Raw genomic sequence first — 27,465 nt, forward strand, 5'->3', positions numbered from 1 at the left:
CGCAGCCGGAGGACAGAAGCAGGATCGGAGGAGCGGCCAGCTGCTGCGGTGACGTACCTGCCAGTTGACATCCCGGCAACGGTGGTGGGAAGCGTAAATCGGAGGTGGAGGTCACCGAGGTGCTGCGCGCTGAGCCCGCGGTGTCATCCAGGCGGGTGTCGGGGCGGCAGGGCAGCCGGAGAAGAGCTCCAGGCAGTGGGTGCAGGAGGGAAGCAGTGTCATAGCAACCCAGATGCCAACTGCAGCCCTTCCTTCCCAACGGAGGCAGAGCCGTTGTGGCAGCAGCAGCAGTGAGCCAGCTATTCCTAGTCTCCCCATCCCCTAAAGCAGTGATTTTCTACCTTTTTTTACTCGCGTCACACCAAACAATATTTTAAAATTACCAAGGCGCACCATCAGTTCCCCACAGAAAAAAACAAACAAAAAAAACACACATTAGCCCTCACAGTAAAAAAAAATCCACACATACATTGGCCTACACAGAAAAAAACAATCACATTTCTCCCCACATAAATCCTATTACTCCCCACATGAATTATTCACATTGTTCCCCCCCACAAATCCATAAATCCTCCTTCTCCCCACATAAATCCTATTGTTCCCCACAGGAGAAATAAAAAAACAAATATTAGCCCCTACCGGTCAGCTGTCCTCCTTCCTGTCTCTCAGTGGCGGGGATTGTACATAGTGGAGTGCTGCGAATACTGAGCAGTGGGCGGTCGGGCAGGTGTGAATGTGGGTGGGAAAGGAAGGCTGTGTATGCAGGCAGGAACTGGAAGATATGTATGCAGGCGGGTGGGCTGGCTGGGTGGTGAGACACGGCGGCCGTGACCTATGATATCACACCGCCGCGTCTTCAAGGCATAGGACACGGCCAGAGCATGACTGATCCTCTCTAAGAAGAGCCTGGGACAACAGTTCACTCTGAAGGTGCAGGAAGCTGCTCTGGCTCCGCAGCACACCTTGCAACTGGTCGCGGCACACTAGTTGAAAAAGCCTGAGCTAAAGGGAGAAGTCGGGGGAGTGAATGCCGCAGCACCAGCTGTCTGATCTTCAAGGGAGGTGTAAGTGTAGTAAGGGGGTCATTCCGAGTTGTTCGCTTGTTATTTTTTTCTCGCAACGGAGCGATTAGCCACTAATGCGCATGCGCAATGTCCGCAGTGCGACTGCGCCAAGTAAATTTGCTATGATGTTAGGTATTTTACTCACGGCTTTTTCTTCGCTCCGGCGATCGTAGTGTGATTGACAGGAAGTGGGTGTTACTGGGCGGAAACAGGCCGTTTTATGGGTGTGTCCGAAAAAACGCTACCGTTTCTGGGAAAAACGCGGGAGTGGCCGGAGAAACGGAGGAGTGTCTGGGCGAACGCTGGGTGTGTTTGTGACGTCAAACCAGGAACGACAAGCACTGAACTGATCGCACTGGCAGAGTAAGTCTCGAGCTACTCAGAAACTGCACAGAGAAGTCTATTCGCAATTTTGAGAATCGTTCATTCGCAATTTTGCTAAGCTAAGATTCACTCCCAGTAGGCGGCGGCTTAGCGTGTGCAATGCTGCTAAAAGCATCTAGCGAGCAAACAACTCGGAATGAGGGCCCATGTCATTTATATGACACTTGACACTATAAGCCACAAGGACAAACCAAACCATATTCAAAGTGGGATTAAACACACCAGCGCTAGGCTTTAGTCATCAAGGATTATAGGGCAGTGGCTATTGGGAAATGAAATACAGTGAGTTATATCCCAGTGATTTATACTAGCAACAGTAGAATTCTAGCGCTAAACGGTCATATATGAGATGAGAAAATTAATACACAAACATTTATTTCATATAAAATTCATTAAACAATAATGGAATGAACAATAACAACATGAAATGTTAATAAACCCTAGAAAAGGGTGTACGGCATATCTCCCAGACACATTTAGCTGAAAAAATGGAGGAGGTGATAGGACCTGTTCCTATATAGAAAGTCCCCTTCTGTATCCAAATGTATCAACAGAGTAGTCTTTTGTTAGCAATAGCGGCCTAGATTGCTAAGATTTTAAGCAGTGATCTCTCCGTGTGTACCCCTCCGTGTGTGCCCCGCGCATCGCTATTGCTGCTGCTAGATTGGCCAATCTAGCAGGTCGCTCACTTCACCCGCTGGGTGAAATGAGCGCCCCCCCCCCCCGTCTCCCCCCGCACGCTCAGCACACAGCTCTCCCCATATCAGTCCATGAAAACGGCCCTTAAGAGACAGTTTTAATCTAGGCCTTGGAGGAATAGAGAAGACACTTGTGTTGTAAGATACAGGGAGTACAGTTTGTTAAAAGAACGCAGCATAAGAGTGTGTAGCTGCAAAAACACTTTTATTGAGGAAAGGAACCAGTCGCTCACTGCTGTTTGTTACATCTACGGAAAAAGATACTTTTTACCTAGCAGGGAGAAGAGAAACATAAGTAACACTATGCTAGACAGCAATTGCTATAATAACATTCTGTACTGAGATAAGCAATTCATCTACAAAAGGGAAAGGCGAATGTCATTGCTATGTGTGATGTTAAATGTTAGACATTAATTGCTGTTATTTTTATGAATCTGTCGTATTGAGAGTACCCGGGTCACTCTAACACCTAAGGGTGTTACTTTAAAAAGGTATTTTTGTGTATTGCATGCAGGTATTGTGTATAGGCCAAATATGAGAGGGTTGGCTGGGATTAATAACCTAAAAGTAAATATATAAATGGTGAATTGTTGCCGTGTGTTTAGATCACAATGGCCCTCATTCCGAGTTGTTCGCTCGCTAGCTGATTTTAGCAGCATTGCACACGCTAGGCCGCCGCCCTCTGGGAGTGTATCTTAATTTAGCAGAATAGCGACCGAAAGATTAGCAGAACTGCTACTAAATAATTCCCTGCAGTTTCTGAGTAGCTCCAGACCTACTCCTAGATTGCGATCACCTCAGTCCGTTTAGTTCGGCCAGCCACTCCCCCGTTTCTTCAGGCACACCTGCGTTATCTGCTGACATGCCTGCGTTTTTAGCACACTCCCGGAAAACGGTCAGTTACCTCCCAGAAACGCCCCTTTCCTGTCAATCACTCACCGATCACTCGAGCGATTGAAAAGAGTCGTTCGGCCTTGTGTAAAACTGCATAGTTTTGTGTAAAAGTACTTAGCGCGTGCGCACTGCGGCCTATACGCAGGCACAGAACTGCCGAATTTTAGCCAGATCGCTGCGATGCGAAAACGGCAGCTAGCGATTAACTCGGAATGACCCCCTTAGTGTCTTTCATTAAAAAATAGTTATATTTACCATATACATCTGGTCCATCTGGAAGTCAATCTGAGGATCCTAAGGAAGAGACAGGTATATATTATATTATATTTATGTCATAAGGGTATCGATCACTAAATATAAATACCAGGCTTTCTCATGCAAGCCTTAACCGTAGTTGAACACGACACATAGCTTGAGTGAAGGCACAACAATTTAGTAGCCTTCCCCTTTTGTAATACATAGATAGACAATCCTTATCTAAGACATATATCGAGGGGAGGGTTACACACATAGTTTTGCAAGCACACTCATTGGGGTATATTTACTAACGTCCCGATTTTGACCGAGATGCCGTTTTTTCTTCAAAGTGTCATCTCGGTCATTTACTAAAGTCAAATCACGGCAGTGATGAGGGCATTCGTATTTTTTTGGAAGTCCAAGAAAAAAAATACGAATGAATACACCATTGGTCAAATACGCCAGCAAATTAGTAGAACTCGGTCATTTACTAAAAAGTGCAAATCTCAAAATAGCCAAACACTGCCGTGATAAATTACAAATCGTAAAAAAGTGCTAAAAAAAAACAGACCTGCTTTTTTGAGCCGTGATTGGATAGGCATGCACGGATCCATGAGATCCGTGCATGTATATCAGTGGGAAGGGGTGGGAAAGTGTTAATTTTTCAAAAAAAAATTGTGTGGGGTCCCCCCTCCTAAGCATAACCAGCCTCGGGCTCTTTGATCCGGTCCTGGTTGCAAAAATATGGGAAAAAAATTGACAGGTGGGAACTTTGAGGTCAGCGGTGAGGTCACTTTCGGTCACCCGCTGGCCACAAAGTTCCCACCATTGGTTACAATGTAGCGCATAGGCGCTACATTGTAACACTGCCGTGTGCCGCCTGTCAGTCAGTACAGGAGCACACAGCTGATCAGGACGGTGCCACAACGTGGCGCTCCCTGATTGGCTGATGGAACCCTCTTGGACTTAAGTCAGAGGGGGTTCCTGGCATTCGGGGAAAGGGGTCCCATGTGAAAACATGGGGCCCCTTTCAGTTCGAGGTCAGGACTCCGTTTTTTTTCTCTCAAGTGCGTGGATTACAAATGGATTGCTTGCAGAAGAGGACCGATCTACACTGGATTTTGTGAGTATAATTTTTTCAACAGGTACCCCATGGATTCTACTGGAGAAGAGGACCGACCCTCGTGTGAACATAAGGTAAGTATGTATGTATGTTGGTATGTATGTATGTATTAAAGTTATCCGTTCACGGTGTGTGCCTTCTGTCTTTATTGGGGTATTTTTTTAGTAGTAGTACTACAGGTACCAACGGCCCCGTTTTTCCGCCGCAGGCTGGTACTTGTGGTTCTCCAAGTACCAGCTTGCGGGGGAGGCTTGCTGGGCCTTGTAGTACTGCTACTAAAAACAATATTCATAACTTCAAACAAAGGCTATCAGCCCCCCATCCGCAGCCCATTGGATGGGGGGGACAGCCTCGGGCTTCACCCCTGGCCCTTGGGTGGCTGGGGGGGACCCCTTGATTGAAGGGGTTCCCACTCCCCCAGGGTACCCCGGCCAGGGGTGACTAGTTGGATATTTGATGCCACGGCCGCAGGGCACTGTATAAAAGTGACCCCCGGCTGTGGCATTATCTGTCCAGCTAGTGGAGCCCCGTGCTGGTTTTAAAAATACGGGGGACCCCTACGCTTTTTGTCCCCCGTATTTTTGGAACCAGGACCAGGCGCAGAGCCCGGTGCTGGTTGCTTAAATATGGGGGAACCCCTGTCCATTTTTTCTCCATATTTCTGCAACCAGGATCGGCTCAAAGAGCCCGAGGCTGGTTTGCCTTAGGAGGGGGGACCCCATGCAATTTTTTTTTCACATTTAAACTTTTTTTTTTTTTTACAAGGTGCACAATGAAGCCCAGCACGGATCTCTCAGATCCGGCCGAGATTCATTGTATTAAAGTCGGCAGTGTTTTACAATTCACTCACGTAAAACACTGCCAAAAAAAACGAATGACATCGACATCGGAAAACCCGAAAATGCAGAATACGGCAGCTTAGTAAATTAGTCGTAATCAATTCAAAATGTTGCAATTTTACACTTCCGATGTCATTTGTGATTGAACTGTGACCTCTTTCGGAAAATTACGAATGTTAGTAAATATACCCCATTATGTGCTTGCGATACTGACTATGTGCCGACCTAGCCCCTGTCGCACAGTGAGGATCGGGCATAGCCTGAATCTCACCATGTGTATGGGCCTTTATTCTGACCAGTGGCAACAGTGTATGAGGATATTGCCAGAAGACCTGGTTGGAGCCACTGGACCTGCTGGATCAGGAAAGTCGCCACCAGTCCACCAGGGACATATTGACATTCTGCATGTCAACAATATGACCATGTCGATATTCTTATGATGATATGAATATACCAAAATATACAACACCCCAAATATATACATACTTTCCGCATCTCTGAATGCCGTAATGCTGCCGGTGATGCTTTATGGCAGGCATGTCCAAACTGCGGCCCTCCAGCTGTTGAGAAACTACACATCCCAGCATGCCCTGACACAGCTTCAGCATTCACTGACAGCAAAACTGTGTCAGGGCATGCTGGGATATGTAGTTTCACAACAGCTGGGGGGCCGCAGTTTGGACATGCCTGCTTTATGGTAATTCCTGTGGCAGGTGCAGATTCTTCACCGTGTGACTCTGGCCTGTGCATCTGGGGACACTCCTGCTGTCACTGTCACACCCATAATAGTCCCCGTCACCACCCAGGGACACCCATCACTTTTCCACCCCATGTGCCTCTCTGCCGTGGCATCTTGGATAACATCTCGCCACCTCAAACTTAATATTTCCAAAACAGAGCTAATTATATTTCCACCGGCCAATAGTATTTCCCAACCTGATATCTCTATCACTGATGAGAACTCAGCAATCATCCCTACCCCACAAGCTCGCTGCCTCGGTGTCATCCTTTACTCAGAACTGTCCTTTGTTACCCACATTCAATCTGTCTCAAGATCAAAAAAGGGGGGGTTTAACCAAGGTTAAATCAGGCGCAAAGAGGGCTGTTGTGCTAATTTTGAGCAGCTGCCACACAAGCAGGACTAGTCAATCCTGCAGATACAGAAACAACGAATAGCAAACAAAATAGCAACGCTACAATCAACAATTGAAATATAAAATCAACACAACGATATATATCGATTGGAACAAATGGAGATGAATGGACTGAAAAGGAAAGGTACCAAATTATTTAATAGCATGAATAATTAAAAGTGCACGACATTGCTGAAGCAATAATAAAAGTACATTGAAAATGATAATTGTTAAGATCAATATTCAGATCACCAGGGGGCAATAGGCAAGGTGATCTGGAATCACCTTGCCTATTGGAAGCTGTATGAGCTACATCCGGACCTTTAGTGGACTTTGACTACCTATACAGATGACCAGATAAACCATTCTCACGTATTGGTGACACCTTAATTACCAACTCAGCATTGAGGATTCCGCAATCTGGTGAGGACTATGGATCCCAAAGATCCCACCCATTTAAAGGGACGCCATCCAGAGGACTCCTTCCCTCCAGCGGTAATCATTGTGGTAACTATCACCAAAAGGACTGTGCCACCAGTTCTAATGTTCACTCTGATCTTATTCATCTGACGTCCACACCAATTAAGGAACGGACACACACCTAGTAGCCCCCTGGGGATCTGAATATTGATCTTAACAATTATCATTTTCAATGTACTTTTATTATTGCTTCGGCAATGTCGTGCACTTTTAATTATTCATGCTATTAAATAATTTGGTACCTTTCCTTTTCAGTCCATTCATCTCCATTTGTTCCAATCGATATATATCGTTGTGTTGATTTTATATTTCAATTGTTGATTGTAGCGCTGCTATTTTGTTTGCTATTCGTTGTTTCTGTCTCAAGATCATGTTACATACATTTTTTGGGTCTTCCCAAAAAGAGACTCTCACCACTACAATCCATTCTGAATGCAGCTGCGAGGCTAATCTTCCTTGCTGGACGTTCATCGTCTGCAGATCCGCTCTGTCAGTCCCTCCATTGGTTACCGGTATTCTACCGTATTAAATATAAAATACTGTTACTCACACACAAGGCCATTAACCAAACTACACCTCTTCGTCTATATCAAAGTATCTCTCTACCTGACCTCTTAGCTCTACACAAGATCTACGTCTCTCATCCACACTCATTACTCGCTCCCACTCATGATTACAGGACTTTCTTCGGGCTGCACCCACTCTGTGGAATGCTCTACCATGCACAATAAGACTGTCCTCTAGTCTCCAAACTTTCAAGCGCATAACCTTCATAAGCTTTTCTATCCAATTATATCCCCACTGTACAGTCCACAGATGTCTTCACAAGTCTTCTCTTCCTTCTCTTTCCCTTCCTCCTGACCCCAGTTCATCATGGTTCCGGTTATAAATGGTCGACCATGTTATGGTCGACAGTCATTAGGTCGACCACTATTGGTCGACATTGACATGGTCGACATGGACACATGGTCGACACATGAAAATGGTCGACACATGAAAGGTCGACACATGAAAAGGTCGACATGAGTTTCTTTTTCTTTTTTTGGTGTCGTTTTTTGCGTAAACTGACTGGGAACCCCAATTAGTGCACCGCGTCCCCTCGCATGGCTCGCTTCGCTCGCCATGCTTCGGGCATGGTGCCTTCGCTTCGCTCGGCACAGATTACCGTTCCAATCGTAGTCCACGTGGATCGTAAAGTATGGAAAAGTTCCCCAAAAGAAAAAAAGAAAAGAAAAAAACTCATGTCGACCTTTTCACGTGTCGACCATTTTCATGTGTCGACCATGTGTCCATGTCGACCATGTCAATGTCGACCAATAGTGGTCGACCTAATGACTGTCGACCATAACATGTGAACGGATACCGTTCATCATTGCTTTGTAGCCATAACATGCAGCCCACCAAGAACCTTTGCAATCTGGTGAATAACTATGCAATAGATAGCACCTATCCTTGTGGATCAATGCCTATTTCCCTGTAGATTGTAAGCATGCGAGCAGGGCCCTCCTACCTCCATTACTGTTTGTATTTACCCAGTTTTGTTTTGTCAATGTTTCCAATTGTAAAGTGCAACAGAATTTGATGTATAAGAAATTGTTAAATAATAATAATGGAATGACTGAGGGTTGGGTGTGATGTGGGTACGTGTGTGGGCACGGCTGGTATAGATAGAGTGTGGAGGAAGCAGGGAGGCTTGATCCAGCTTCTATTCATAGAGCTTAGAACTAGGAGGCAGTAGGAGCTGCTGGCAGGGGATTGTGTAGAGACGGTTCTAGCAGTGACTGGACTGAAGACAGGAACAGTGTAAAGAGAAATAAACTTTATTAAACAGGAACTGTAGTTGGTTTGACCATCCCAGTGATGCTGTATGCTGAGTAGGTAGATACTGGAGATAGCTTTGCTACAACTGGAACCAGAATGCTGACCAGACTGGAACTGGATAGTGACCAAAATGGTGACCGGCTGGAACTGGTTGATGACTGGACTGGAACCAGAATAATTACAAGAATGGAACTGGAATAATGACCGGACTGGAGCCAGATTGTGACTGGACTGGAACTAGAATGGTGGGCGGAAAGGAACTGGAATGGTGATATCAGGATAGAGTCTCTGCAGAACCACTCTGAAGGTGGAGGGCCGCGGTAAAGAAGAGATAACAGAACCAGACTGGAACTGGAATTGAGTGGATTAGAACTGTAATAACACAGAGTATCAGAGAGCTCAGCACAGAGCTGTAACTTCTGGAGAAGCAATGTTGTACTGACAATTTGGGGTTGACAGGAAGTCCCCTTTATAGCACTGTGTGGATGCTCATTGGTCGCTGCACTCTGTTGTTCTTGGAGCAGCGTCCGGATTGGCTGTGGAGAGTCAGCTGACCGAATACAACATGACTGCTCTCATGTCTTGGTTTTGGTGGGAACTTTGCTCCTGGGAGCTTAGTAGGCACAGAAAGAGCAGAGCACCACTGAGAGTCACATCCTGGCACAGTGGCAAGCTGGGGTAGCAGCAGGCTGCTGGAACTCATACATCCGTGGTGCCAGTGGTATTTGTGACCACACCATTTAAATAAATAAAAAATCATACAAATGCAGCACTCACCTAATATTAACACTTTAAACTGTAATTCATCTGAATTCAGGGAATGTTAGTTCCAAAATATTACAATAGTTTGTTAAGCTGACCAGTCACGTCACGGCCATTCCCATTTGGTCAGTCCCTACGCTGACTTACAAAAATCTGAGCATTGCATGATTTTATTATTTAAATGGTCACAAATACCACTGGCACCGCGGATTTATGAGTGCTGTGGTTTCTAGCCTATTGTTTATATAAAAAATGTTGTGGTCGCACTTTTTCTTGCTCCCCTATTGTCCATATGTAAATTAAATGTTAAGAAATTCCCCAGGCGTTTATTAACTGATATGCTTGGGTGTGGTTCCTGTCTCTTTAAAAGAGTGTGCCAGGGCCTAAACCCATGATAGAAGCCTACTGTGTATTTAAAATCCAAAAGATGCCTGACAGCAATGCTCAGATTTGTGAAAGTCAGTGTAGGGACTGACCAAATGGGAATGGCCGTGACGTGGCCGGTCAGCTTAACAAACTATAGCAATGTTTTGGAACTAACATTCCCTGAATTCAGATGAATTACAGTTTGAATTGTTTATATTAGGTGAGTGCTGCATTTGTGTGATATATATATATATATATATATATATATATATATATATATATTATTAGCCCAACCTCTAGATCTGATTGGCAGGAGGGAGGAGCTTGCTGTAGTCTCATGTTTGTCTATGTTCCCGCTCCACCAGGTAATAGGGTGACATTGCATAATACAAGTGCACTGTCTGGAACCTGATATTAGAGGGGGTTGAAGCCCTCAGGCAGTGTGGCCCCATTGCAGTTTTTTCCCCTGCACCCTTTTGGGCCAGTCCTACTCTGCATACACTCTTTCTAGCATGTGCGGTAAGAGTTTCCAAACCTTTGTCACGAGTGCGCAGTTGTTAGAGATCGCTCAGCTGCTGCACATCGACTTTCATGTGTGGGTTGTGTGCAACTCAGAATCAGGCCCATAATGGTAATTGGCCATCAATTTATTAGTTATTAATTCCATTATAGTGCGGGTAATAGGCGTTGGATGTTACTACTAAGTAATTAGAACTAGAATTTATGTTACAATATTTTACTATTATTTTTTACTAAAACTGCTGCAGATATGTTCTATATTGACTTGTACTCTCATTGGCCAGTGGTCCTACTTTGTAGTGTGTTCCTGACCAAAAGCAGATACAGTTACTTTTTACGAGTATGGTTCAATAGACCTACAGTAAAAAGAGACAGTCAATAGGTCAATAGGTCAATCCCAAATGGCCAACACGTAAAAGGTTGACAGGGTCAAAAGCAGAGGCGGCTCCAGAGGGGGGGCTGCAGCTCAGTTCAAACTTCAAATAAGGGAGCCGCACCAACTGCCAGTGAGTCAGCTTGGGATGGCAGTTGGTGGCAGTTGCTGCGGCTCCCCTATTTGAAATTTGAACTGAGCTGCAGTCCGTCCTGTGGAGCCACCACTGGACTCAAAAGGTCTCCACCTCTCTACAGAACTTCACTCAGGCTCTCAAGATCCCCTTCTGCCCCAAACCCAGCCAAATCTCATCCTAGCGGTCACTTTCTACCCCATCTGCGTCACCCTCACGCACTTTTCCTTCTCTTACTTAGACCATCTTCCACAGCACCAAATCCCTCTGTTTGTGTTACCCTGATACTTATCTCAGTGTCCGCTGATGCCGCTATAGTATGTTTATATACCCTGTACTTGTCCTGTAATGTCTTTAACTGTAAGTCACTGTTTTCCTGTTTTACTTATTTGTATATATACTCTTTAATTGGGCGCTGCAGATCCCTTGTGGGACAAGGATCTCGTATAATTCTGAATACGGTACTATATAATAAGCTAATATGTATCAGGGGCAAAGGCAGGATTTCTGGAGAGGTGGATAAGAATGTTTGCAGTGCAGTAGTTGTTGCCGGCCCATGAATGATGTATAATCAGCATGTAACCGCTACCTGCCCAAACATAGTGCAGTTCATGTAATACAGTACAAATGGGTTAGGACTGATTTGCCAATGTTTGGGATGCTGGCGGTCAGAATACAGATTGCGGCATCTCGATGATCAAAATTCCAACAGGGAAGTAAATTTACCTTCCCCCTGTCCCCCTAATCCCCTCCCCGCTGCCTAAACCTACCCTCCCCCCCCCCCCCCCCAGCAGCCTAACCCTCAACGGTGGTGCCTGAACCCATACCTCCCAACTGTCCCGATTTTGGCGGGACAGTCCCGTTTTTCACGGTCTGTCCCGCTGTCCCACCCGCGGGTCGCAGTGTCCCGCGGGTGGGGGGGCAGTTGGGAGATCCCCCCCTGTCAATCGCTGCCAGATCAGCGGTGAATAGATGCTGTATAGCCGCAAACATCGGGCATTTTGCAAAGTATTGTATGTATTAGCGGCCGCAAACTGGATTTTTCGGATGCTCTCGGCTCTAAAGTAGAGCGCCTGATAAAAAGCCGGATCCAGATGTTTTGCCCGTGTTAAGGACACAACTCGGCCGGAGTGATGGAGTCCGACACTGCAAGTCAGACGCAAACCAGCTCTAAAACTCTCAAAGAATATCGAGATGTATCTTTTTGGCCGAGTTGGTTATGAAAATGTTGGAAATTAATTATAAGTCGCTTTTCAAGCATATTCGCAATAAATAAACACTGTTCATTATATTTTGACACGTTGATCTCTAATAATAGTCCATGTAGTGTACATGTCATTTTTGCACAGGAAATGCGTCTGATACATAAAGGGAGGTATTAGGATATACAAGCAGTTTATGCTGATGTAAATAATATGCGGCATGCCTATATTCAGTAACTACGACTGTATCGCCATGTCAAATTATGTTACAGTGTTTGCCTGGAATACACTGTAGCACAACATTCCGTATGCAGATACAGTTGCTGTTACACACAGAATATACCCATGCCGCTTATAACTGGATTCAGCATAAGCTGCTTGTGCGTCCTGGAGCACTGGGGATTATTTAGGATGTGTGTTGCTCTAATCATGGGACTTTTGGGGGCCAATAGATGACTTTCTCTGACACTGTGGTCCTCCTATACTAAAACACGCATTGTTCCGAACATATCAGACGTTTTCTAGTCTAAGTACCGCAACACCTCGGATCCGATATGCAGAAACCAGGAAATAGATGCACGCCATCAGGGCCGGCCCTGACCAATATGATGCCCTAGGCAAGATTTTGGCTGGTGCCCCCTAGCACCACCACTGGTTGCACCTCTTTCCCAGCACCATCACCCCTCACCCATAGCAGTCCTTATTTTGGTGTTTGTACCCCCTATATTTTAAATAGGAACAGTTCGCACATTTGGCGCACAGCCCAAAAAGGGTGTGTTTTTGCTGGCAAGAGGCATGGCCACACAATAGTAACCCCAATTCCAATTACGCCACACAGTACTGCAACTTTATTCACATATGATCATGCGATAGTGTCCATAATTCATATTACATCCCACAGTAGTGTTACTTTACCTTATAAACGTTACTCATCACATTAGAGCCCCTTATTCACATTACATCACACTGAATTACTCCTTATTCACATTACACCACACCCTATTGCTCTTTATTCATATTAGATGACACAGTAGTGCCCTTTCTATACGCAACGCCACATAGTAGAGCACCCTATACACATAATGCCACACATTAGTAATGCATTTATACACATAGGCCCTCATTCCGAGTTGTTCGCTCGGTATTTTTCTTCGCATCGCAGTGAAAATCCGCCTAGTACGCATGCGCAATGTTCGCACTGCGACTGCGCCAAGTAACTTTACTATGAAGAAAGTATTTTTACTCACGGCTTTTTCTTCGCTCCGGCGATCGTAATATGATTGACAGGAAATGAGTGTTACTGGGCGGAAACACGGCGTTTCAGGGGCGTGTGGCTGAAAACGCTACCGTTTCCGGAAAAAACGCAGGAGTGGCCGGAGAAACGGTGGGAGTGCCTGGGCGAACGCTGGGTGTGTTTGTGACGTCAACCAGGAACGACAAGCACTGAAATGATCGCACAGGCAGAGTAAGTCTGGAGCTACTCTGAAACTGCTAAGTAGTTAGTAATCGCATTATTGCGAATACATCGGTCGCAATTTTAAGATGCTAAGATACACTCCCAGTAGGCGGCGGCTTAGCGTGTGTAACTCTGCTAAATTCGCCTTGCGACCGATCAACTCGGAATGAGGGCCATAATTCCACTCAGTAATGCCCCTTACTCATAATTAATGTCCTTATAAACATAATGTGCCTTACACATTATGACAATCTTTATTAATGCCCTTTTACACATAATGTCCCTTACACATATGCCGCACATTATTAATGCCCTTATACACATAATAACACACATAGTGCCCCCTACACATTTGCTGCACATTATTAGTGTCCCTATACACATAATGACACACATACAGTAGTACCCTGTTACACATATGCCACACATTATTAATGCCCTTATACACATAATGACACACATAGTGCCCTTTACACATATGTTGCACATTATTAATGCACATAATGCTCCTTACACATATTCCGAAAATGACTGCACAACCAACCCACTCACATGCACACAGCACTTACACTGCCACTAACACTGTGACCTCTGCCTCTGCTTGGATACAGATGTGTCCTCAAATATCTTGCCTCAATACTAACGTCGGGCACCTTTTTTTATGAAAATGCATCTTATTTGCATTGCTATGTGGCTAGGATGCACAAGCAGATTCTGCTGATTAAAATGATATGCAGCATGCCTATATACTGGGTGAGACTGTGGCTGTATCTGTATATGAAATGCTACATACAGAATACAGGCATGCCGCATATCATTTTAATCAGCAGAAGCTGCAGATGCCCCTAAGCATACCAGATGCCCTAGGCAATTGCGTAGTTTGCCTATAGCTATGGCCGGCTCTGCACGCCATTACAAAGCACGAGTTCCGGGAAATAGGCGCACATTTACAATGTCCGATGTGCTGCAATAATATCACGGGTGGCATTATCGGCACCCATGAATAATGACATAATACACAAAGCCTTGCACCACTATCACATCTGATACACACTGATCACTATACACAGGTCACACTGGTACACACTGATCATTATACACAGGTCACACTGATACACACTGATCATTATACACAGGTCACACTGATACACACTGATCATTATACACAGGTCACACTGGTACACACTGATCATTATACACAGGTCACACTGGTACACACTGATCGTAATACACAGGTCACACTGATACACACTGATCATTATACACAGGTCACACTGATACACACTGATCATTATACACAGGTCACACTGATACACACTGATCATTATACACAGGTCACACTGATACACACTGATCACTATACAAAGGTCACACTGATCATTATACAAAGGTCACACTGATCATTATACACAGGTCACACTGATCATTATACACAGTACACACTGATCACTATACACAGGTCACACTGATCATTATACACAGGTCACACTGATACACACTGATCACTATACACAGGTCACACTGATAAACACTGATCACTATACACAGGTTATACTGATACACACTGATCATTATACACAGGTCACACTGATCACTATACACAGGTCACACTGATACACACTGATCACTATACACAGGTCACACTGATAAACACTGATCACTATACACAGGTTACACTGATACACACTGATCATTATACACAGGTCACACTGATCACTATACACAGGTCACACTGATACACACTGATCACTATACACAGGTCACACTGATAAACACTGATCACTATACACAGGTTACACTGATACACACTGATAATTATACACAGGTCACACTGATCACTATACACAGGTCAAACTTTTATCGCACACCTGATACACACTTATCACTATGTGCAGGTCAAACCGATATCACACCCCTTATACAGGTGGTATTCAGTATGCTGGGTGCCGGGATCCTGATCGCCAGCCACTCATACTACACACCCCTGATACACACTGATCACTATACACAGGTAAAACAGTTATCAAACACCCCATACACACTGACCACTATACACAGGTCACACACTGATACACACTGATCACTATACACAGGTCACACACTGATATCACACCCTGATACACACTGATCACTATACACAGGTCACACACTGATATCACACCCCTGATACACACTGATCACTATATACAGGTCACACTGATATCACACCCCTGATACACACTGATCACTATACACAGGTCACACACTGATATCACACCCCTGATACACACTGATCACTATATACAGGTCACACTGATATCACACTACTGATACACACTGATCACTATACACAGGTCACACACTGATATCACACCCTGATACACACTGATCACTATACACAGGTCACACACTGATATCACACCCCTGATACACACTGATCACTATACACAGGTCACACACTGATATCACACCCTGATACACACTGATCACTATACACAGGTCACACACTGATATCACACCCCTGATACACACTGATCACTATACACAGGTCACACACTGATATCACACCCTGATACACACTGATCACTATACACAGGTCACACACTGATATAACACCCCTGATACACACTGATCACTATATACAGGTCACACTGATATCACACCACTGATACACACTGATCACTATACACAGGTCACACACTGATATCACACCCCTGATACACACTGACCACTATATACAGGTCACACTGATCACTATACACAGGTCACACACTGGTATCACACCTCTGATACACACTGATCACTATACACAGGGCACACACTGATATCACACCCCTGATACACACTGACCACTATATACAGGTCACACTGATCACTATACACAGGTCACACACTGGTATCACACCCCTGATACACACTGATCACTATACACAGGTCACACACTGATATCACACCCTGATACACACTGATCACTATACACAGGTCACACACTGATATCACACCCCTGATACACACTGATCACTATACACAGGTCACACACTGATATCACACCCTGATACACACTGATCACTATACACAGGTCACACACTGATATCACACCCTGATACACACTGATCACTATACACAGGTCACACACTGATATCACACACCTGATACACACTGATCACTATACACAGGTCACACACTGATATCACACCCCTGATACACACTGATCACTATACACAGGTCACACACTGATATCACACCCCTGATACACACTGATCACTATATACAGGTCACACTGATATCACACCACTGATACACACTGATCACTATACACAGGTCACACACTGATATCACACCCCTGATACACACTGACCACTATATACAGGTCACACTGATCACTATACACAGGTCACACACTGGTATCACACCTCTGATACACACTGATCACTATACACAGGGCACACACTGATATCACACCCCTGATACACACTGACCACTATATACAGGTCACACTGACCACTATATACAGGTCACACTGATCACTATACACAGGTCACACAGTTAGTCCAATCATTATATATTCTTTACTTTCAGATAATTTTTTATTAAAAGCATAAGTGAAGTATATACCATATATCATATAATAACATTTAACTAAAATAAGGGTGGATGAAGTTATTTTAGAAATGATTAGGAAATGTTATAGGATAATATTGGGAATGTCTTATACTGTATGGTCAAGTAATATAAGATTCCGGTAGAGCTCATTTTCCAGGGGCACACCATAGTTTTAAATATACAGTATATATAATGTAAAACAATCACAATTAGTCTTTCCATATATTTCCCCCCCCAAAAAAAAATAAAAATAAAAATAAATTTTGTTTCAAACGTTCTCCCAGTATAACAGTATTACTGGGTGAGCAGCTGCAGCAATTGTATCTCTCATCTTTTGGAAACAATGGAATTATTAAATCTACCAAACACAATTGCTGATTCAATGTAAAGTCTGGAGTGTCGCCTCACAGAATAACGTCACATTATTAATCCTTGGAGAAAGGCGAGGCACCTTGCCCGAAGCTTCACTCGCCATGCGAGGGGATACAATGCACTAATTGAAAAAATAACACAATGCATCAATTGAAAAAAACGACACAAAAATAATAATAAAAAAACTCATGTTGACCTAGCACATGTCAACCTAGAGTCCCTGTTGACCTATAAACCGTGTCGACCTACTTACTGTCGACCAATAGTGGTCAACCTAAATCTAATCTACCTAACATACCACACCCAATCTGAACATCAGAAATAGGAAGGCAAATTTCTCACTTCCCTGATTTCTGCCCGGCATCCATTGTGGCTCTGTCCCCTTTATTTCCCAGCAGCCACTGCAGCCTCCCGGAGCTCAGTCATGGGCTGGAAGGACCTACCTTTGCCTCCAGATGTCTCACACTGGAGCCCTGGGTACCAGATCGCTGGAAGGATAGTATACATGAATTGTTACTTAACAAAGCCATACATCGCATCAAACCGATGCGATATATAGTGAAAAGTAACAATTCTGTTTTCATTTGTTACATGAATAGACCATTGGGTCTCCAAGATGTGATTGTATAAATTCAGATTCCCCTCCCTGTGATGTCACCAGCAGATGGGCAGATTTCTTACATCACATTACATGTCTCCCAGCTCCCGAATCTCCCAGATATCTTTATACATCCGTCAAACACACCTAACACAGCATGGAGAGGCTCCATAAAGGCGGCAGTGTAGCTGTGTAAGTGTCTGATGGGGTCACACAGAGAATAGAAGGACAGCTGTCCTGCCTCATAATCCAGATATACCCTCACTCTGTCACAGGAGATATTGTCAGGTAACTGGATCAAAGTCTTGTCATGTATCACTGTGTACTGATTATAATAATACCTCAAACCCCAGGACTTGGTATTAGCCCCAATGAGTGACTGACCCCCTCTCCTGTCTATACTGGGGTAACACATCCCCACCCTCCAGCTCGGTGACTTACTGACGTCCACCTCCCAGTAATGTCGCCCTGAGGAGAATCTCCTGGTGCTTATTACCTGAGGACTCTGAAATATGTTTGCTGTTTCTGGTCGGTTCTGGTTCATATATGACACAGATGCCGTTTTCCTGTCACCTGATATCTGTATATTATTACCAGCTGTGGTTACATCCAGTAATATGTCTGTAGGTTCTTGCACATAGAAGCATAGATTTATACCTCTTATTACATCAGATAATGTGTGTAATGTCCCTGAGATGAGACCCACATCCAGATCTCCTGCACCATGGACCTGGTTATCATGTCTCCATGTGTCCTCAGAGTCACACAAGTCCCCTGTGTCTGGTTCCTGTAAGACAGTCACTGGATCAGACATGTTACACAGCTCCTCAATGTGACGCATCTTCCCGGACAGCTCGTCCTTCTTTATTTCCAGCTGCTGGATCAGATCAGAGACTGAGAGTGAAACGCGCTGTTCCTGTCTGGAGATCTCACTCAGGACTCGCCTCTCCAAGTCCTCCAGCTGTCTCCTGATGTCTCTAAACAGGGCAGTGACTGTCTCTGTTACACCAGCTGCTTCTCCCTGAACTCTCCTGCGCTCCTGCAGACTTGAAATTCTTGTGTCAGTCTCCTCTCTCTTTGTGGTCAGTTTCTGCAGAACATTCCTCAGCTTTTTCTTCTTCTTCTTAGAGGCCTCATCCAGCATTTCCACCTTGTGTCCCTGATGTTGTCCAGCTAAACCACAGGACACACAGATACAGTCAGCGTCCTCAGTGCAGTAATACTGCAGGACCTTCTTATGAACGGAGCATTTCCTGTTCCCCAGGGCAGTGGTGGGATCACATAAGACATGTTCTGCTGACTTGCTGTGTACTCTCAGGTGTTTATCACACAGAGAAGCCTCACACAGCAGACAGGATTTAGCAGCAGGTACAGGAGAGTCCACACAGTAAGTGCAGAAGATCCCAGTCTCCTCCTGATCTGGCCGAGTAGACAGGAACCTCCCCACTATGTTACACAGCGTTATGTTCTGTATCAGTGCAGGACGCTCCTGACACTCTGCTCTGCATTCAGGACAGGTATAAGCTCCAGCCTCCTCCTGTGTATCCAGCACACGATCAATACAGACCCGGCAGAAGCTGTGGCCACATCTCAGGGTTACAGGATCTGTATAAATGCTCAGGCAGATGGAACAGTCCAGCTCCTGTCTCACATCAGCAGACGCCATCGCTGCAGCAGGAGAGAGAAATGAAAGTGAAAGTCTCTGACACGCAGACATCGGTGACGTGTTTCACATATTCCAGACAGGCTGTGGGCTGAATTCACGTAGCCGCAAATTTGCAGTAAATTACAGTGATTGCCATTTTAGATGCTTTTTTGTTGTGAAAATGGACTTTTCACCGGTATGCGAGCTCCTGCGATTCGCCTATTAAAAAATGGGATCTCCATTTATTGCGTACATTTGCCTGTATCCCCCCCCCCCAAAAATGCTAAATGTAACATCGGATAACAGTATAGAAGTTTATTATTAGTTATAATAAAAGTAGTTCTGGTACTTAAATTGGGTCAAATAGCTGCTCTCAGCATTTATTAAAAAACGTAAAAAAAATTATAGAAAGCAATTTTTTTTACAGCAAAGTAAGTGTTAAAATGACATTCAGGGTACATAAAAATAGGTATAAGTATATATGTGGATCATTTTACGGGACTTTTAAAATCAAATGGAAACAGACCGATTACTCCAGCCTGCAAATCTAAAAACACTTGTCCCACTCATAAAGCACCACAATATAATCTTGCACTTTTTCGCCCCAAAAATGACATGTCATTATTGGCCAATTAAAAAAATAACTAAAAACTTCTAAGTGCCTAATTAGTCATTCAGGGATGTGTCCAACCAGTTCTGAACATAATCCTGACTTTTGTTAAACTTAAAATAGGGATTTTCCCCAAGTTTATCACCTGTTCAGAGGTGGTGAATTGAAATTTGTGGTAAAATACTACAAATCTATTTTCGCCTTCAATTGAATAGGCGCGTTTCGCCATTCACAGAATTTTTTATTTTTTACAGCAAAAACTGCCTTTTGCAGCTAACTGAATTTGTCCCTATGACTTAATTGACAAAGGGTGTGCTACAGAGATGGATACAGCTGCTGTATGTAAATATGATAATGCTTCAAGTGGCGTCTAGTGTAAATAATAAGAGTTATGGTAAAACTTACTCTTGTTAACTATTTTTCTCCGTGGAATATACAGGGTTAACCTTGGTATATTCTTGGTGCAGACCAGGATCAGGCACCGAACAGCAAACTTTTGAGCCTCCCAGGATGCACTGGGTCCCTCTCCCCTCATACCCCGCCCACAGCTCAGGCTCTTCAGTTTTGTTTAACAAGCCCAAAGCAGGAGCTGGAGAAAAGGAAGAATGGTACACACAGGAAACACACTGTCACGACTACAGGCCGATAGCTCTGTGGTCATGAAAACGTTCGAGCGTCTGGTTTTGAATCACCTGAAAACTGTGACTGGCCCCCAACTGGACCCCCTGCAGTTCACCTATTGATCGAATCGGTGTGTCGAGGATTCAGTCAACCTGGGCCTGCACTACATTCTACGGCACCTAGACATTCCCGGTACCTATGCGAGGGTCCTGTTTGTTGATTTCAGCTTGGCCTTCAATACAATCGTCCCCAGCATCCTCCACCCCAAATTACTTCGCCTAGGGGTCCCAGAAGCTACCTGTTCCTGGATAGTAGACTTCCTGACAGATAGGACACAGGTGGTGAAAGCAGGGGAATTCACCTCTCAAGCGCGGTCCATTAGTACAGGGGCCCCTCAGGGCTATGTCCTCTCACCCCTGCTCTTCTACCTGTACAAAAATGACTGCACCTCAGAGGTGCGATCAGTAAAGATCATCAAATTCGCTGATGACACCACCGTCATCGGCCTCAAGGACGGGGACGAATTGGCCTATAGACGGGAAGTAGACCGGCTGGCCCAGTGGTGCATCCACAACAACCTTGAGCTCAATCCCCTCAAAACTGTCGAGATGATAGTGGACTTCAGGAAGAAGTCATCTAGTGCACCTCCGCTAACGATTGCTGACAGTGTGGTATCACTAGTGGACTCCTTCAAGTTTCTAGGGACCACAATCTCCCGGAACCTTAAATGGGGGTCCAACGCTGACGCCACTGTTGGGAAAGCACAGCAGAGGTTGTTCTTCCTTAGGCAACTAAGGAAGTGCAACATCCCACAGAAGCTCCTGCTCCTCTTCTACTCCGTGATTGTGGAGTCGGTACTGTGCTCCTCAATACTCGTATGGTACAGCTCCGCCAGCGCGAGGGACAGATGCTGGCTCCAAAAGGTGGTCAGAACCATAGAGAAGATCATCGGGGCCAACCTTCCCTCAGTCCAGGACCTGTACCTGTCCAGAGCTAAAAAGCCATCAATGAAGATAGTAAAAGACCAGCTACACCCCAGCCACAGCATGTTTAACTTGCTTCCTTCAGGCAGGCGTTACAGGGCCACCAGAAGCCTCAAAAGTTTCTTTCCCCAAGCGGTCCGCCTGCTGAACTCCTGAACATTAACTGAATAGACGTACATGTAACTCACTTGTGTCCTTACCGTATACCGTATACCTATCTATGTGACTTTACTTGCCCCCCCCCCCCCCCCCCCACCTGCTTATCTGTTACCTACTTGGCTGTTGTATAGCAAACCGAATACAAATTCCTAGTATACGCAAATATACCTGGCCAATAAAGCTGATTCTGATCCTGATTCTTATAGGAGAAGGGAACTGGTGACCGAGAAAGTAATCCATTGAACCTAGGTGCGTCAGGGTGTGTGCCTTGTGGATACCATGGACCTCAAAGAAAAAGAGCTAACAAAGGGCAAGTTTTACCATAACTCTTATTTTCTTGTTCAGGGTCCAGGGTCTCCACATGGTTAACCTTGGGGATGTCCCAAAGCAGTTGTAATAGGAAGAGAATGCTCATAAGCTGAAAGGAGGACATTGCAGCCAAAGGTTGCATCCTGAGAGACAAATGTATCAAAGGCATAGTACCTAAGAAACGTGGGAAGAACACCATGTGTCATCCTTGCATAGTTGTTCAACATACGTGCCACGGCGGGCTGCCCACAAAGGACCCACAGAGAAAGTAGAGTAAGCAGAGACTGTACTTGGACAGGGTAACCTCTCACAAGACTCTGGAAATCCACTTGTTGCCACTGGGAGAGCGATTGACTGACAGCACAGCAGGGAGCTGGTGGATCTTTTGCAGTGAAGGCTGCAGGCAGACTTCTGGGAGCGGAGTCGATATCTGGACCACGGAATCACACGGAAATCCACGGAGAGAGCACAGAACTAGGGTACAGAGTAGCTACAACAAAGCACTGGCCAAGAGTGAAATAAGCCCAGCCTACTTATAGGCAGCACAAACATGGGATTGGCTAACACTTACCCACAGGTGCTCACAGGTGCTGCATTTGGTCTCCAACATGGCCACTTCCTGTACTGCAGACACACAGAGGTGCTTTTGGCCATTCGGTCCCCGCACTCCCGGCTCCCAGAACCGGTATCACCTCCACTGCCGACCATGCCGCGTCCCCACACGGGGACGGACCCCAGAACGCGCAGCGGTGAGAGATCTGTTCGTAACAGTGAGATGGTTATGCAGAGCCAACGTGCCAATGTTTGTTTATTGGCTGGCCAGCCCCACTTGTGGAGTCCATAGAGAACGAATAAGCAATCCATTTTCCTAATGGAACTTGTATGATCCACTTGTATGATCCACTCCTAGATCTAGGAGGGGTGTGGGCCCCTCCTAGATCTAGGAGCCTGCACGCATCGCACACCTTGCACCCACTATAAATGCACCAATGCCGGTACCTCCACACAACGTACCTCAGATTAGGACTGCAGAGTAACAGGCAGAGGGATGGGTCAGGACACTGGGATCAGTACAGGACAGTCTGGGTACAGATTACAGTTGGCTCTTATCTGTAGGTCACAGTTTATAACCAGACCAGATGCAGATTAGGAGAGGTCGGCATGGGCAGTGCAAGAGATCTGAGACAGAATAAAAGTCCCAGGTTGCATTTACAGGTAGGACTGACTCTGAATAAGGGCCCTCATTCCGAGTTGATCACTAGCTGCTTTCGGCCGCAGAGCGGCGATTAGTTAAAAAAGCGGCATTTCTGCGCATGCATACGGGCCGCAGTACGCACGCGCAATGTACTTTCACACAAAACTATGGAGTTTTACACAAAGGCGAGCGACGCCTTTCTGTCGCTCTGTTGATCGGTGAGTGATTGACAGGAAGTGGGTGTTTCTGGGTGGTAACTGCCCGTTTTCCAGGAGTGTGCTAAAAACGCAGGCGTGTCAGGTAAAAACGCAGGAGTGCCAGGGGAAACGGGGGAGTGGCTGGCCGAACGCAGGGCGTGTTTGTGACGTCAAAGCCGGGACTAAACTGAGTGAGGTGATCGCAAGGAAGGAGTAGGTTTTGAGCTGCTCAGAAACTGCAGGAAAAGATTTTCGAGAGTTCTGCTAATCTTTCGTTCGCTATTCTGCTAAGCTAAGATACACTCCCAGAGGGCGGCGGCCTAGCGTGTGCAATGCTGCTAAAAGCAGCTAGCGAGCGATCAACTTGGAATGAGGGCCAAGGCCCTGAGTAGGGATGAGGAGCAGGAGTATAATCATTTATCCAACAACGACGTGCAAACGTCAGGTTATTATTGTAAGGACAAGATAATCTACATCTGAGGAAGAGCTGGAGAGGTCACAGCTACATCCTTCCCCATTCCTGCTGCAGCTCCAAACCCCTTGTTATGGGATCATCCAGGATCCAAAGCCAAGTCTTAATGGCATAGGTTTATTCCCATATAGAAATATAGGGCTCAATGTATGACCCTAGGAGAGGAAGCTCCCAGCGTAGCATGTTATATACAGCGGCTGGCACACAAGCAGCCAATCACAAAGCACACAGGTGTCCTCCCTCTCCCACCCCTGCACCAGACGTATCCCAGGTCTGACTGGCAGACAGTTCCACCTGATCAAACATAGATATACTAGGGCAGACTTTGTACAGTTAAACAAAACCCATCACGTCGGCAGAATGTAGTGCTGACCTTACCTGACATAAGCGGTACTACTTACTGCATTACACATTGGGGGTCATTCCGAGTCGTTCGCTCAGTAAATTACTTCGCATCGCAGCGATTTTCCGCTTAGTGCGCATGCGCAATGTTCGCACTGCGACTGCGCCAAGTAAATTTGCTATGCAGTTAGGTATTTTACTCACGGCTTTTTCATCGTTCTGGAGATCGTAATGTGATTGACAGGAAATGGGTGTTACTGGGAGGAAACTGGCCGTTTTATGGGTGTGTGCGGAAAAACGCTACTGTTTCTGGGAAAAACGCAGGAGTGGCCGGAGAAACGGGGGAGTGTCTGGGCGAACGCTGGGTGTGTTTGTGACGTCAAACCAGGAACGACAAGCACTGAACTGATCGCAGATGCCGAGTAAGTCTGAAGCTACTCTGAAACTGCTAAGAGAGGTCTAATCGCAATATTGCGAATACGTCGTTCGCAATTTTAAGAAGCTAAGATTCACTCCCAGTAGGCGGCGGCTTAGCGTGAGTAAATCTGCTAAAATCTGCTTGCGAGCGAACAACTCGGAATGAGGGCCATTCTACAATGTTACACAACTTCTATAGCTTTAGAATGTAAGCTCTCACGAGCAGGGCCCTCTTCCCTCATGTGCTTCTTCCTCCTTCACTTATACCATCATCTTCTCACTGCTCACGGGTTCTCCTGCCCCGCTGCTTTTTTGGGTACCATGGGGGTAATTCCAAGTTGATCGCAGCAGGAAATTTTTTAGCAGGTGGGCAAAACCATGTGCACTGCAGGGGGGGGGGGGGGGGCAGATGTAACATGTGCAGAGAGAGTTAGATTTGGGTGTGGTGTGTTCAATCTGCAATCTACATTGCAGTGAAAAAATAAAGCAGTCAGTATTTACCCTGCACAGAAACAAAATAACCCACCCAAATCTAACTCTCTCTGCACATGTTACACCTGCTCCCCCTGCAGTGCACATGGTTTTGCCCAACTGCTAAAAAATTTCCTGTTGCGATCAACTTGGAATTAGCCCCCATGACCGCTGATGCAGAAATGTCTATAAACCTTGTCTATGTGCTGCAGTGTCCTGTACAGTAATACCCCTTTCACATCGCACTAAAAACCCGGTATCGACACAGCATATTTCCGTGTCGAAACGGGTCAGTGTTCGATGTTCTTTTCAGAATTAGCACCTGACCCGGTAATTCAACCCGGTAAAAAAGAAGGGTTATTACCGGGTTGATTACCGGGTCAGGCGCAGTGTGAATGGGAGCCGTTCCGATTCACAGCATAGGCAGAGGTGGCGCAGGAGATGAGCTCATCTCCCAGCGCCGCCTCCAACCCCGCCCTGCTGCTGCTGCGCCCCCCCGCTGCTATGGCAACCGACCCGGTATTTTGCCGGGTCAGAAAGCCAGCAACGGAGCGCAAATGCCATATCCCACCCGGTAAGTACACGTTTCTCTTACCGGGTAGGATCTGGCAATTGCGATCTGAATGCAGCATAAGTCACGGCTTTCTTGTTTTGTTCATAATGTTTCTGTGTATGTACTGTACTCCATAAGGCGCTGTGGACCCCTTGTGGCGCCATATAAATTAAGGATAATAATAATAATTGTTCTATTCCTGATAGGTATTCTGTCATATATCACACTTGTTGCAGGTAAGTTGTACTGCCTGGGAATGACATACATTGCCCAGCATGGCAAAATAGGGATTGCAGTGCTGGACAGTTATAGGCTTGTGGTCTTTTAGGTTGGGGTAAGGCTGGGAGGCTTAGGGATAGGCTATAGGCAGGGTCGGACTGGCCCACAGGGGAACAGGGGAAACCACTGGTGGGCCCCACTGCCTGTGGGCCCACCTCCTCCTTTAGGTTCCAGGCTGTACCCTAGTGCACTTTCATTATACATTATACATATGTTACCTTATACTGCACAGGACTTATGCATATGACTTATGCATAGCACTTATACATATGTTACCTTATACTGCACAGGACTGCCCAGCCCATGCACTCTCTTATGGTTAGGTGGGCCTCTGTGGCATACTTGCCTACCTGACCTCCACTATTGCCTGGCCACATTCTTAAGCATGGGCCCCTACCACTGTATTTCCCCGGTGGGCCCTTCTTCCCCCAGTCCGACACTGGCTATAGGAGATGGATGCAATATGCTATAAACCACCCATGACTTTATTCCGACGAACTTAACATTCATAACTAGCTAGCTTATCAATAAGAAATAAACACACGGACACAAACTGCTAGATTTAAAAGGTCAAACAGATATTTATTGTTTGGTGACCTGTCGTTTAAACTAAGAATATTGGAGGATGGCAAGAAAAGGCGCTACCAACTCACCAGCACCAGTCAACTATAATAAACAATAAAATAGGAGGGGCCTCACAACCGCCTCCTTAACATAACCTGCACTGCGCAGGCTCACCCCCCTTACTTTAGCAGAGCCGTGGACGAACCCGCACGGGAACATCCGTAGTCCACCCGCAAGGGGAGGGCATACTCGCTGTTCATTCAAAAGGGGGTGCCCCACAGTGACCACTTATGTAACTATTTGACCGCTGGCTGGTAGCGACTTTCCGCCACAACAAGGATTTTAACAAAAAAACGCAGACCGCCATCCACCCAACAACAGAAAAGAGACTCAACCAGACAGCACTCTAAAAATACTTTCCAAGAACACACCAATACCCGCAGGGGAAAGGTGAACACCGTCTTCCCTATAAAACTGTACATTGTGCAGCACCAAAAGCGGATGCCTAACCACTAAACCTCCTATCGCCTGCACGTATACTGACACTGCGGAATTAACTTTCTTCCTCGCTTTCTCGATAGCCGAAAAACGAACGGCACCCCGCCAATGGAA

At 45.6% G+C, this 27,465-nt stretch overlaps 1 protein-coding gene across 2 annotated transcripts; it reads right to left on the reverse strand.

Moving 5' to 3' along the window:
• Positions 1 to 17,066: 17,066 nt before the first annotated feature.
• LOC134935807 (E3 ubiquitin/ISG15 ligase TRIM25-like) lies at positions 17,067 to 19,705 on the reverse strand. 2 transcript variants are annotated; one of them, XM_063930632.1, is made up of 2 exons: positions 18,694 to 19,705; positions 17,067 to 17,559 (listed from the first exon to the last, which is right to left on the reverse strand). In XM_063930632.1, the coding sequence occupies exons 1-2, from the start codon at positions 19,700 to 19,702 to the stop codon at positions 17,531 to 17,533; spliced, it is 1,038 nt and encodes a 345-aa protein (XP_063786702.1). In that variant the 5' UTR covers positions 19,703 to 19,705; the 3' UTR covers positions 17,067 to 17,530. The 2 variants fall into 2 exon arrangements, with proteins under 2 accessions (XP_063786702.1, XP_063786701.1); XM_063930631.1 differs by having other exon boundaries at positions 17,067 to 19,705.
• Between the last annotated feature and the right edge of the window lie 7,760 nt (positions 19,706 to 27,465).

Source organism: Pseudophryne corroboree, chromosome 6, assembly GCF_028390025.1.
Source record: "Pseudophryne corroboree isolate aPseCor3 chromosome 6, aPseCor3.hap2, whole genome shotgun sequence".
NCBI lineage: Eukaryota > Metazoa > Chordata > Amphibia > Anura > Myobatrachidae > Pseudophryne > Pseudophryne corroboree.